Source organism: Apostichopus japonicus, chromosome 9 (genome assembly GCF_037975245.1).
Source record: "Apostichopus japonicus isolate 1M-3 chromosome 9, ASM3797524v1, whole genome shotgun sequence".
NCBI lineage: Eukaryota > Metazoa > Echinodermata > Holothuroidea > Aspidochirotida > Stichopodidae > Apostichopus > Apostichopus japonicus.
Genome location: NC_092569.1, coordinates 24,126,707 through 24,140,051, shown reverse-complemented (window position 1 = coordinate 24,140,051; position 13,345 = coordinate 24,126,707). Strand labels below are relative to the sequence as shown.

Sequence of the window (13,345 nt, the reverse complement as noted above, 5' to 3'; positions counted from 1 at the left end):
AAGTGAATTATGTAAATAGTTTGCTGGTAAAGGATAACATACACATATCCAAATATTTAAATTTAAATGTTCATGCAGACAGTATCAATTTCCTATTTGTAGCACTGTTTTGGGGGGCGATTAGAACTCGGATTGCAAGTGTTTGTAGCTTTTAACCTCCGTCAAATCGGATTTAAGCGTTCTGAAATAATTGCGATGTCAGGTCAGGAAGGAAGAGGTCAGAGTGGTTAGGAACAAAATGGATACTTCGAAATGCTGCAACAGTGCAAGAAGATCTTTAAAAAGATTGCAATGAAGGGGTCAATTCTTTTGGTAGTAGGTACAGGACTTTTTGTCAGTTTATTGTCTCCTTTGTTTTAAGCTAGGGTAAGTCAAGCCTGTTATGATCTAACTCCACACACATACATACACACACACACCCACACTGAGAGTTTAATAAGAGCACACTTGTCATCCATCACCTTATCAAAATACAAGATGAGAAGTAGTATTGTAATAAAAGCAACATTTTATTATCTTCGATGATTATATGAAAGAAATTAAAGAACAAGCAAATAAAATGTTAGAAAAGGATTCCGCTCCTTTTCGGAGACTAGCATTTTGTATTCCACTCTATTCTTTGATATTTATAGCACTTCTTAATGGCTCCAGGTTTTATGTCTTTAATGACATCATCCATCAACTAACAGTTTGCTTAACTTGCCATCCTCCTCTACCTGGTGATTTTATGATGCATTCTTTAGTCTCCTGCAATCTTGCCCTCCCCCTCTTATAATAGAATCTTGCACCTACTCTTTAAATCCATGTAAACCTCCCCTCCCCCCCCCCCAACCTAACTGCTCTGGTAATTGCAAGATTCTCCACATCTAGGATTAATATCTAAAACAGTTTCTGCCTCTCAGCAGTTGGTAGTATGCATTCTTCAGTCTCCTTATGCAATCTTACTACCCCCCCCCATTATAATAGAATCTTGCACCTACTCTTTAAATCCCTGTAACCCCCCTTCACCCACCCCACCCCCCAACATAACTGCTATGGTAATTGCAAGATTCTCCCCTCCTAAGACTTATATCTACAGTTTCTGCCTCTCAGCAGTTGGGAGTATGCATTCTTTAGTCTCCTCACACAATCCTACACATCCCCAGCCTAATACTAGAATATGGCACCTACTCTATAAATTCCTGTATACCTCACCCCCACCCTGCCAACCCCACCCTGCCAACCCCACCATCCCCAACCCAACTGCTCTGGAAATTGCAAGATCCTCCCCTCCTAAGATTAATATCTACAGTTTCTGCCTCTCAGCAGTTGGGAGTATGCATTCTTCAATCTCCTCACACAATTCTACACATCCCCAGCCTAATACTAGAATATCGCACCTACTCTATAAGTCCCTGTCAACCTCTCCCTGTCTGGTGAACCCCTCCCCCCAACCCAAACTGATATGGTAATTGCAAGATCCCCCACTTCTAGGAATCATTATCTATGACAGTTTCTGCTTCTCAGCAGTTTGATTGAAGATATGAGAAAAACATATCATCACTAAGCAGGCCAGATGCAATATTCGCCCCTCATAAAAGTGAATAGACTATTATATAACAACATGCTGGTCTTTCGACAGGGTTGTACAATGTCTCTTCTGTACTGATGGTTTGTGGTTCATTGGCCAAACTCTTTAGCTCCAATTTGCTACCTTCTCAAGGCACACTTTTCTTCTGTTTCTTCTTTTGGCCTCCTGCCAAAAAAAAAAAATGAGAACAATCAATGCATCTTAGTTTTCTCTTTGAAATTAAAACTTAAAACACCATTTTCAGTCATTTTAATATTTCAAATCAGTGATTGCATCATTAACTGAAGCCAGTTCTGTACAGTGGTAGGGGTTCTAACACTTACTAAACCATATATTAAATCATCTCAAAATTCATCTGCTTTATTTACCAAACTATTCCCGGTTGCTATTCAAACTATTCCAAGCTGAGCAAGGATTACATCAGCTATTTAACAATCACAGCCCAAAACATGCTGTACTTGCTTCACCAATTTTGATCAAAATTTCAACGTATGATCCTCACAGTAGTGAAGGGTATCTTTACAATTCATTGTTTCTTTTATTACAATGAATAAAATTAATAGGTCCCTCCTCCTGATCTACCTACCTTTTTTCCCCTTCTGGTGTTTCCTCTTCCCCTGTCCTTTGGTTTCTTCTTCGTCTTCCACCTTTGTACTTTGAATGGTGACACAGGTTAACCGTGCTGTGGTACTCCTTGAGGCTAGCAGCTTGGGTTTGGCTGACAACTGAATCAAATGGAAACCATTCTTTAAATCAAATTGTTCAAGGTCTGATATCTGTCGCAAATAAGAGTGTGCCGAGGAACTTTATCGACCATTTAACATACATATACATATATACAACCCAGAATGACGCAATCCTGGAGAGGATTTGACCACCGACAAGTTTTAGATCTTAAATAACTATCAGAAAAGCATATAAATATTTGAGGATTTTTTTATATCAAATTGCATTTTAATACTGAGGTGAAGGATGGTAAAATAATCTGTGATGTTACCATGGCAACTGATATTCTGATCATACCTTAGCTTTCCTTATGTTTTATTGTATATTTTCAATCTTGCAAGTATAAAATGGCTAGTTTAACTTCTGAAAACAGTGGTCACATCCATAATATTACTGGATTGGGTCTGACCAACGTAAAAAAAACATACTCCTGTTGCTACATGTGAAATTTTTCATGGTTACCATTGCTATCATTGTAGTATTTCAATTTTGAATTGAAAACAAATACAGTTAAATTGCATTGGTCTCTGTATGATACTGCAGCTAAATTTTCTACCTATCTACCTTTTTTTCAAATGAAGTAATAATCATAATCAACAGGTTCTTATATAGTGCAACTTACAATAAAGTCTCGCCGTGCTGTACAAAAGAAAGGGAAAGATATGTACACAATATACAATAAGAGTAAACATAACAATTATAACAATGAAAACAGGTGTGTCTTCAAAACAGTTTTGAACATCTCCACAGACACGACATTCTTTATGTTGAGTTGGAGTTTACTCCAAAGGAGGGTTGAGGAGTACTGGAAAGATCGCTTTAGTGGAAATCAGTTAAACCTCCTCTCCAATCTATTTTTATAACACTGAACAAATTATGGACTACTAATTAATTTCCAACAAAAACTCAACAGAACTGAGGAGGAAAAAAAAATTGTTAGTTTTCGAAAAACAACATCATCCTTTCAAAAACCCACCTTTTTGACATTAATTTTCCATAACTTGATGAATCCATCACTGGATATGGACACAATCCACCTGACATCTGGTAGAGCATTGGAGCTACAGTCTAAAACACACTGGAGACCTTTAACCCTGGAGAGAGAATTGGAGAAGAGGGGTTGAAATCTGCATACCTTCCGCCATGTCTTATCTTTTAATCCTTATTAAAGGGTGTGAAGACTCGCGCACAAAGAAACGTCTCATGACGGTAATCTGACCTAGTTTCCAATGAGGTGTAACAGAAGTGTTAGACACCACCATCGATCCCAGAAAATACACACACAGCTTGCTACCGTCGGTAATTAGACACCAGTGTACAGTCAATACAAACAGCTACGGTCGATACCCACAACACAGTGTACAAAGCAGCGTGGACATCTCAGGTCTAGATAAAAGATAACAAGGTATCACGTTTCATAACTGTCTGCATTTTGTAGCGACAAGAAGAAAACGTCAATTGCAAGCAACGGAAAGTTAATTTTTCAGAGCACGGCACACGGTTTGGGGCGAGTCTTCAATGCCTTTAACGCATCTCCTACATGTACGTATGTATTATATACACTATTAAACAGAACTCTATGTCATTATTATACAACAAGATCTACACACTTTCAATCCAGTCTAAATTATACTTTTCACTCAATCTCCATGCCCAATATACCAATAATGTCTCTGAAATCCTGTCTAAATTAAACTTTTTGCCCAATCTCTGTGCCCAATATACGAATAATGTCTCCGAAATTCTGTCTAAATTTAATCTTTTCACACAATCTCTCTGACCAACTTACCAATGTCTCCCAAATCCTGTCTAAATTAAACTTTTTTCCCAATCTCTGTGTCTAATATACCAATGTCTCCCAAATCCCATCTAAATTAAACTCTTCACCCAATCTCTCTGCCCAATATTCCAATTATTTCTCCCAATAGTTTTAAGTCACCTTCAATGTCATTTAATTCATTCATTCATGTTTATTACAATGCATTGCATACATAATTGAAGCAAATTGTACTGAACCTCAAAATCACTTCAAGTAGGTAAAGGGAGGAGAAATAGACAGTTAAAACTCCATAACATAATATATCCTATTACCCCTTAAAAATAACACAGGTTTCATTGTAAAACATGTTCGCATGGTTCAGTATAGATATATACCTTTTATCGTGAGCTTCAAAATGCCCGAGAGGTTTAGAGGTCACATCCTCAAGACTATAAAATACTATATCTGTCCCTTCTCCACCCAATGCAATGATCCTTTCCTGTAAGAACAATAAACTGGATTTGTTATTAACACCATCAGATGAACACAAAGAGGGGGTGGGGGGTCGGGGGTGGGGTGGGGGGTGGGGGTGCTGAAGGGCAGCAATGAAACTTGCCCACTCCATGGTCAGGATAGAGGAGCAAACTGTGGACGAGGTAAGGGGGTCAACTCAGTAGCGAACGATTAATCATAAACAAATGATAAGATGGACCAATTAACAGACCGAAAGAAAGGGAAACCCTCTGCAGTAGCTTCAATTTCCCAATTTTAGTGTTGATGATACAATGCGTTTAAAGGAGACAAACCCCACCTCTTCTTACGTCTTCCACTCTGATGTGGCGAGCATTCCCGTAATCATTTCATCCTCAAGCAAAGAACAATGTACAACGCAGGTTGTTGGGAGGAAGCCAGAGGACAAAAATGTCTTGTCACAGGTCCCACTTCCCCTGACCCTCCTGGCCCTAAACCACATTTGAAGTCACAGCACCAGTACATACTGTGCTTGCATTCTCAGCCATAAAACACTGAAGCTGAAGGAGCTTCTAGTTTACCTCTATAAATGATACTGCATGGCTCAAGTACTTTTGAGATCAATTGGCCATTCTCCCCCTTCCCCTTACCTTCCCATTACCATTCCCTTCCTTGTACACATGTCTGGGTAATGGTGTCACCACTTCAAGCATGACCAAAGGAGCCACCTCTTGAGATCTCAAATTGAAACTGTTTGTCAATCCTCATTTGCTCATAGCAACCAAGTTAACAACAGCGACGAACTTACCTCTATGAACGTTACTGCATGGATTGCACTGCTGTGCACAATTGTGTCTGTGATGGTTGCCGTGGTGATATCATAGATATTGATCTTATCTCCGATAATAACCAGATAGATGGCGCCATCCGGACTCCACAGAACTTCATCTGCGACTGAAAGGTCAGAAAAGTGATACATCCAGTTGAGCACTAGCAGATTTGTAAGGTGACAACACCTAAATAGAACACCATCCCAATTAATGTTCAATCATCAGATTTACTTCAACGATGTACAGACCACATAGAATGTAGAAAAGTGTGACATACTGTAGTATCTCAGGAGTGAATATTTGAGTTCTGCACACGTGTGTTAGTGTGGCAAGCTACCAGTAACACACGTGTGTTAGTGTGGCAAGCTACCAGTAACACACGTGTGTTAGTGTGGCAAGCTACCAGTAACACAGGGCCAACCTATAAAACTTCAACTTAAGATTTGAACTTTACGTCAACCCAGAACAAGTACCATACACCACAGCATCCATGCATTATTACAGAGCTCTTAACAATTTGGGTGTCACCACAGAGAAAAATTCAACAACACGATATAACATAGCATCTACGTACCTTCCTTGATGTGTGTAGTGTAAGCTGGTCTGCCATTCACTAAATTCCAGGTTCTTAGTGTCTTGTCTTTACTTGCTGTTAGAGCGAGCTTCCCAGATGGATGCACGGCAAGAGAATGAATAGCCTCTCTGTCAGAGATTAACAAAGAAGAAAAAACAAAATAAATAAACTCGTAAAATTAACTGGCTAAACCAGACGACATGATACCGTACATGCATTGTATAAAATGGTGTGCCCGAAATGGGTATTTCGGCTGGTACAACACAGGATGTCTGTGACATGGGAGTATGTGGAAAAGGATTGGAAATTTTTTAGGTAAAAGAACAGATTTTTGGCCTCCATAGAAAATCAGGAAAAGTGGCATCGCTGAACTCACATGAAAGTGAAATAATTCTACAGTAGTTGTACTTATACTCCCCCTGTTTGTACCCGTAACAGTCCGTAATGTAGTCTACGACATATATTATATTCCACTCACCTATGACCTCTAAGGACCTTCTGACAGTCCCAGTTATTGGTGTTCCAAATACAGAGCAAGCCATCACTTCCAGCACTCATCAAATGAGTAGATTTAAAGAACTTCAAGGATGTAATTGAACCTGAAAAATTGTGGAAGACAATTTAAGCAAGAGACCGATGGAACGGGAGATGAAGTTTCATCATTCAACTCAAGGACTGTACCACTCTGTACTGGAGATTGGAGAAGTGATTAAACTAAAACAAATTGTTTGTATTCAAAGGCAAGTAACTTGCAAGAAGAGTGACAATTTCAAAACCATGATGTAATGATCTAATGTTTGCTCTAGTGTACTACAATGTTATAATGCATGGTTTCCTTAAAAGTAGGAGAAAACAGCATTCAAACAGACACTAGCAAAAGGGGGTTGGGCGGGGGGGAAGGAAGATGAAAACTACCACAAACTGTTTGTATTGTTTGTTTGCAACTAACTTGCAAGAAGAGTGACAATTTCAAAACCATGTCCATCTTGCGTTCTAATGTTTGCTCTATTGTACTACAATGTTTCAATGCAATGGTTTCCTTAAAAGGAGGAGAAAAACAGCATTCAAACAGACACTACAAAGAAGGGTGTATGGAGTGGGGGGGGAGGGGGAAAGGAAGATGAATATATATCCTGAAATATCATTTTTCCTTATAAAATACAATTTCCTAAAATACAGTACGCACATTACTATTTTCCACCACGAAAACATGTCATGTATTAAACCTTGGTAACCATTACACCTTCCACGTATAAAGCAGGCTCTTGTATCTATGCATTCATAAATCTTCTATATACTTCATCAATTCGTAGCAGACTCCCCAGCACCTCCAATAGAATTTGCTTGACATGTTTCATCCCAATAATGTAGACAAGTTTGCACCCAGGTAGTAGGCTGTCAAATGCCTATCAACTGCAATTGTTTTGAGTTACACTGGGTACAGTATCTTCTGATGAAAATTGCTGGTTTTTGTCATTTCCTAGACTTTGAGTCTATTTGTTCTCAGTGTCATGTCAAGTCAAGTCTGAAATGAGGCTTCAATTTTTAAGTAGGCATACTGTACTACCCTAACAAAACCCTAACAACGACAGCAACATCAGCATGACTTGGGCACCAGAGGGCAGGAGAAAGAGAGGGCAACCAAAAACAATATGGTGCAGGACAGTAGACAAAGAGAGAGAGGGCTGGTTGGCGATCCTGGAATGAGGCCAGAAATGCAGCTGTTGACCGAGATGAATGGAGACGCTCTGCGGAGGCCTTATATGCCTCTAGGCAAGAAGAAGGCAGATGAGATGAGAGATACTGTACTACCTGTAGCTATTTTCCTGGAGTAATTATAGAATACAGGGCCACTCGATGATACTATCTGAGCATCCGGATGCGCGGATGCTCAGTCTCACCCCAGTACGAATGTAAGTAAAAATGTCAAAGTCCCAGTTCTTTCTTTTTGAGTGGATGCGCGGATGCGTGGATGCGGAGTCAAAAATTTCCTAAGTCCTTTGCCAGTACTTCTGTGGTGGAATTTTAGAGGGCGTCACACATGTACGGATGCCTTTTAAGAACGACACACTATTGATGTGGAATATCTTCGTACATACGGGACTTTCAGTATTGGAAATATGTGATGGTATATGTCGAAACTAGTACTCCCGGGGTGGATGCGCGGATGCGGAGTCAAAATGAAATACGTGATGGAAATTAGAGGGAGTCAAAATGACATATGTGATGGTATATGGGGAAACTTTCGAAAATTATTTAAGTCCATTCCTAGTACTGCCGGGGTGGATGCGCGGATGCGCGGATGCGGAGTCAAAATGAAATACGTGATGGAATTTTAGAGGGCGTCATAGGTGAACGGACATGTACAGACACACCGCGCATCCGCGCATCCGGATGCTGGGAAGAGTTAATGAATGGCCCTGTATTCTATAATTGTACCATTTTCCTTACCATCATGTTGCATTAAGGAGCCAACATCGGTGTTTGTAGCAAGGTTGTAGAGGTGTACCGTTTCATCTGTGCTTCCGGATGCTAAGAATGTATTGTTACAAGCTAGCACTTTAATGCAACCGGTGTGAGAATTATCTGTAAACGTCGGTCTCAGTTCATACTCTTCCTGTGAAAATTAATTGTAGAATGAAAAGAAATTAAGATATCTCTGTATATATTATAGAGAGAAACATCAGTATTTCTTCTGTATACAGAAACAAACAAATTTGGGTAGTTGGATGTTAAACTTACCATTCATAATTTTTATGAAAACAGCACTTATGGATCTACTTCTCGAATAAGTTTCATTTTTGCCAAACACCAATTTTGCTAGTCCACAAGTACAGTAAGTACTGCGTTCTATATCAATGTTAATTTGAGGCCCGATATCATTTGAAAATCAGTCTCTGATTCAGTCTAAGGGATAATGCAACATTTTATCCCACAAATTTAATGTATCATTTTCATTTAGTTGCAAACCTCATGCCTAGTTCCTTATTTTGATATTATTTCTGTGGATTATAAGATAGTAGGCCTCTAACTAGTTAATGTTTAGTATAGTAGAAAATAGGGATCGGGAGGGACCTCAAGTCCCCATGGGAGAGAAAGAATACTGAAGATACAAATACTGAACCCGATTACAATGCTAGAAGTGCTTGTCCAAAGCATTCTTAAATCCATTCACACTACTTGCAAATACAACTTTCTCATGCAAACTGTTCCACTCATTCACTTTATTAGAAAAAAAGTTATGCCGAATATTAGTCCTACTATAAGACAATGACCTCTGGTACAACTACTATTAGCAAACATGAAAAAGTCAGTGAAGGATTAATTGTCAAAACTATATACATATGTGGTCAATTTCAGCATCATGTGTTTTTCATATGCCTGAGGCTTAAGCAGTTGAGCATGGTATCACCAGATTTGAGCTAATTCAACACAAAATGTTGTGTTCTGTGACCCATACTACTGGAACAACTCCTTCAGTCCTTATTCAGTCACAATGAAGTTCAAAAGTTGGATATCTGCAGTGCTAGCCTAGACCTAGTTTGCAGTTTTCATCAAGGGATCTGCTATTTACCAGTTCCTTGCTTTAAATTGATGATCCATATAACACCAAACTGATGTTCGTAACTTGTGAACGGATACAACAAACATCGCGTTGGGCAGCTACAGCCTAGGCAAATAATGCATTCATTGCCGTAGACTTTATTACAATTGACAGTGCAAGAACACAAACTTCACATTGTACCGACTCAACACACACACGCATTTATGCATGCAACACTGTAGTGTAACGCTAGGCCTGCAGTACTCTCAGAGGTACAACGTGCTTTGTATTGCGTGTACGTACCTCGCTGTTATCTTCAAGCTCTACCACGTCGTAACCCAAAATAGTTCTTTCATAGCATCCAGCAATGATTCTGGAACAGATGTTCGTATTCGTTGCCATCACTAACGTTGGGCATAAATTAGAACACTACTACAGAAGAAAAAAGTCAATAGATCACACTGCGTTACATGCGTTACTGTACTGTAATTGTTCAAGATGGTTATGATGAACGGTGCTGGTGATTCGAGAAGAACATATTGCGCAATCATCTATTGCACTTGCTACAAGTCAGAACGTTTAAATACACACACGGATGTTACGATGTAGCTAGTTCAGTTCCTTTATTGTACACTCGTGCGTCCATTTTCTATTGCATGTTTAGGTTAGGAGGGGGATCAGTAAATATCGCGTCTGCCGGCCGGCTGGACTGGCTTCTTATTCGTGACTCTGCTAATTATAATAATAGTAAGACTTAAATAAGAAATTGTTATCTGCCCGTCTGGGAAAATGCAACCGTAATAAGACATATCATTAATTTGACACAGGTTTGAGATTGGTTAGGTGCTGGGCGGTCTGACCAGGGAAAATGAAGAAGTCTTACCAATGTTCAGTGGTGTTGAAAAAATTCCGCAGACCGCATGAACAATTTTACAGTGTTAGTACTTGTCAAGTCTGTATAAGTGCATGTAAGGTAACTACATCTTGAAGATTCGGCCATATCGTTCGACTATATGAAGACACAAAAAAATCGTCGTTAACTTGTTGGCCGACTCTTCTTCAAGTTTCTTAATTCAACCCAAGTAAACCCTCTTAATTTATCAACACGACCATCACATTTTTTGTAGTGTCAAGTTGTTTTAGTGCCTGGTCCGATCAAGTATAACACACAACTTAACACCAAAAGATCACACAGTGTGTCAGACAAGGGATTCTGGAGAGAAAGAGCATGAGAGAGAGACGTGGGTCGGGAGTGTGGGGGTGGGGTTGACGGAATACGCAATGAGTTCGGAAAGCAGAATGTACCATTCGAAATCGTTTTGCAGAATTAGGTAAATCTCTGTTCTCAGGCTTGTCTCCAGCTTGACTTCAGTGCCTCAGAACACTTATTCATAGCCTACAGACCTATTCCGTTATTTCTACAGTGTATCCTCACTTTTTAATAGACTGCCCTAGAGAATTCGACAGGTCTGTCGTCATGACTCCATGTAGTCCAGCCCCCCCCCCCCACCGAACCCTCACCCTGTAGTATAGCCGGGAACCAGGGATACATAACTACACTGGTCTATTGCCGCTGGCATAACCTGGTGTTGATCAGCTACTTATGCAGGCGCGTATCCAGGGGGGGGGGGCTAGGTTAGAAAAAGCGGAGAGAAAAAAGAGAGAAGGAAAAAGGGGGAAAAGAGGAGGAAGGAAGGGAAAAGAAAAAGAAGAAAGAGAGAAAAAAGAGAAAGGGAGAAAAGGAGGGAGCAGAAGAAAAACGCCAAGACACCGGGAAGAGAGAGAGAGGAACAGTGAAATTATTACAGCGCGGATTCCTATTATATACACAGGGTAGCCAGTGGCGGATTTCGGGTTTCGGAAGGGTCGTGCGCCTCAGCCTACCCCTTAATTCAATTCAATTCTTTATTTCCAGTATAAATCATTAAAAATTTATAAATATGAAAATAAATAAAATTATGATAAAGACACCGACAACTCCATTTTTGACGTTTCCATTTTTCTTTTGTGGTCAGCAAAACAGGCTGAGTGCGAACAAAACAATCATTAGCAACTCACACTGTGTGTTGCCAATTTGAGCTAGCTTCACGTCCAGTTCTCATTTTATTATATTTATCCGCAGTTGTTAAATATAGGACGGAAATTGCATTTGCGGCAGTCTATAGTTGTTTTCTGGGAGAGGACCCCAGACCCATCGTATACAAAGGTCTACTTGGATTATCTGTCCCCTGATTTTTTTCTGCAGACGCCCATGTGTTTCCCCAAACTAAATTTCTAACCCATGAGATTTCAAACGTAAGGAGGTTTGGGAGCATCATTGGGTCTGGGAAGTGTTATTTCCGGCGATCTGGGAGGTATATTTGCCAAAAAAAAATCTTGCACGCCACGCGCGAACCCGTGGTTGTGCTCCGCTTAGATAGTATCAGAGAACAGACAAGCGTCACCACCATTATCCAAGACTGATCAGCGCCCATGCAACAACAAATTAACTGTGTCTGAATTTTCGGAAATTCCCTGACTATCATTCTTAAACATACTTCCCTCTACTCATGCAATTTTGACCGGTCTGTTAGGGGTTGAAGGAGGTTTTTTTTATATTGGTTGTCCATAGATGAAAATTTGTGCAACATTTTGGGTATGTTTTAAAGTGAATTTATTTCACGAGAAATGTGAATTTTCAAATTCTGAACAAATAAATGGCTTAAAACATTAAAAAGTGGGGCTAACGGGTTTCGTGGGCCGCGACGTAGAATGACCTACAAAAGCAATGACCCACGAGAGATGCGATGAGGTCGAACATGATAGGTGACTGGTGACAAATCTTCAAAAAGGTTATGGATGGAAAAAAAACTATTGTGAAATACTTGGTTCTCAGGCAAAAGTGTACATCTGGTTGGTCATTTTCAAGCCCGAGATGTGCCATTTCCGGTGATCTGGGGATATCAAAACCAGAAATTTTCTTGTACGCTGCGCGCCAACCGATGGTGGCGCTCCGCTTACATAGTAATTCGCCCCCCCCCCCCCCCGGATTACAAAATCCTGGATACGCCCCTGTTATGCATGCTACAGCACTGTCAATCAGCACACACACCCCTCATAAACTTGATCCAATACAACCGGACCCGGCCATTATTGTAATATTTATATATATATATTTTTTATTAATACAAACATATAAATTATGAACCTATGCAAACCCTTGCTTTTACGATTATGATATTACAGTTATATCGGAAAACAGCAACATTCCAGCGATTCGCAATATATTACCGAATATCTAACATTCCACGCTATATACTGCAGAAATAACGCGATGAGAGGTATGAATGTGGAATATTTTAATACGTCCAGTGTAAATCGCCTCAATAGCAATACCAGGAACACAAATAGTCTTCACTCAGTTTTGTCATCTCAGTTTTTTTTGTTTTTTTTGTATATATATATAAAACAAAATACCTAGAATCATGAATATGTTATCATAAAGATATGTAAACCGCACATACCGTACCGTATTATTATTGTTACTATTGTTCTTTCCTATTGTTACTATTATTATTTTATGGATATGGGACATACTACACATACATTTTACATGGCGTAACTGTATCATATATAACAGCCATATATAACTACGTCCATGAGTCGACTGATGTGATGATAAGAGTTAGGATTTTATTTAGCGGGCCTGCGTAGATATCGATTCCTAATATGGAAATCTCTTGCACGAAATGAAGTAAGATCTTCCCACCCTCCCGCCCCAGTCCTTCTCCCCCTTCTCCCCCTTCTCCCCCGTCGTATGTTTGTCAATCATTTCCTAACCTTGCCTTCTTCCTAAATACGATCGTCTAAAACTGTGTTGTCTTCATTTCAT

At 39.7% G+C, this 13,345-nt stretch overlaps 1 protein-coding gene across 1 annotated transcript; it reads right to left on the bottom strand.

Moving 5' to 3' along the window:
* Positions 1-1,227: 1,227 nt before the first annotated feature.
* On the bottom strand, positions 1,228-10,028 carry LOC139973444 (p21-activated protein kinase-interacting protein 1-like). The gene is made up of 9 exons (XM_071980130.1): positions 9,778-10,028; positions 8,382-8,547; positions 6,409-6,529; positions 5,931-6,058; positions 5,335-5,480; positions 4,451-4,554; positions 3,273-3,390; positions 2,157-2,295; positions 1,228-1,735 (listed from the first exon to the last, which is right to left on the bottom strand). The coding sequence occupies exons 1-9, from the start codon at positions 9,874-9,876 to the stop codon at positions 1,698-1,700; spliced, it is 1,059 nt and encodes a 352-aa protein (XP_071836231.1). The 5' UTR covers positions 9,877-10,028; the 3' UTR covers positions 1,228-1,697.
* Positions 10,029-13,345: the final 3,317 nt, after the last annotated feature.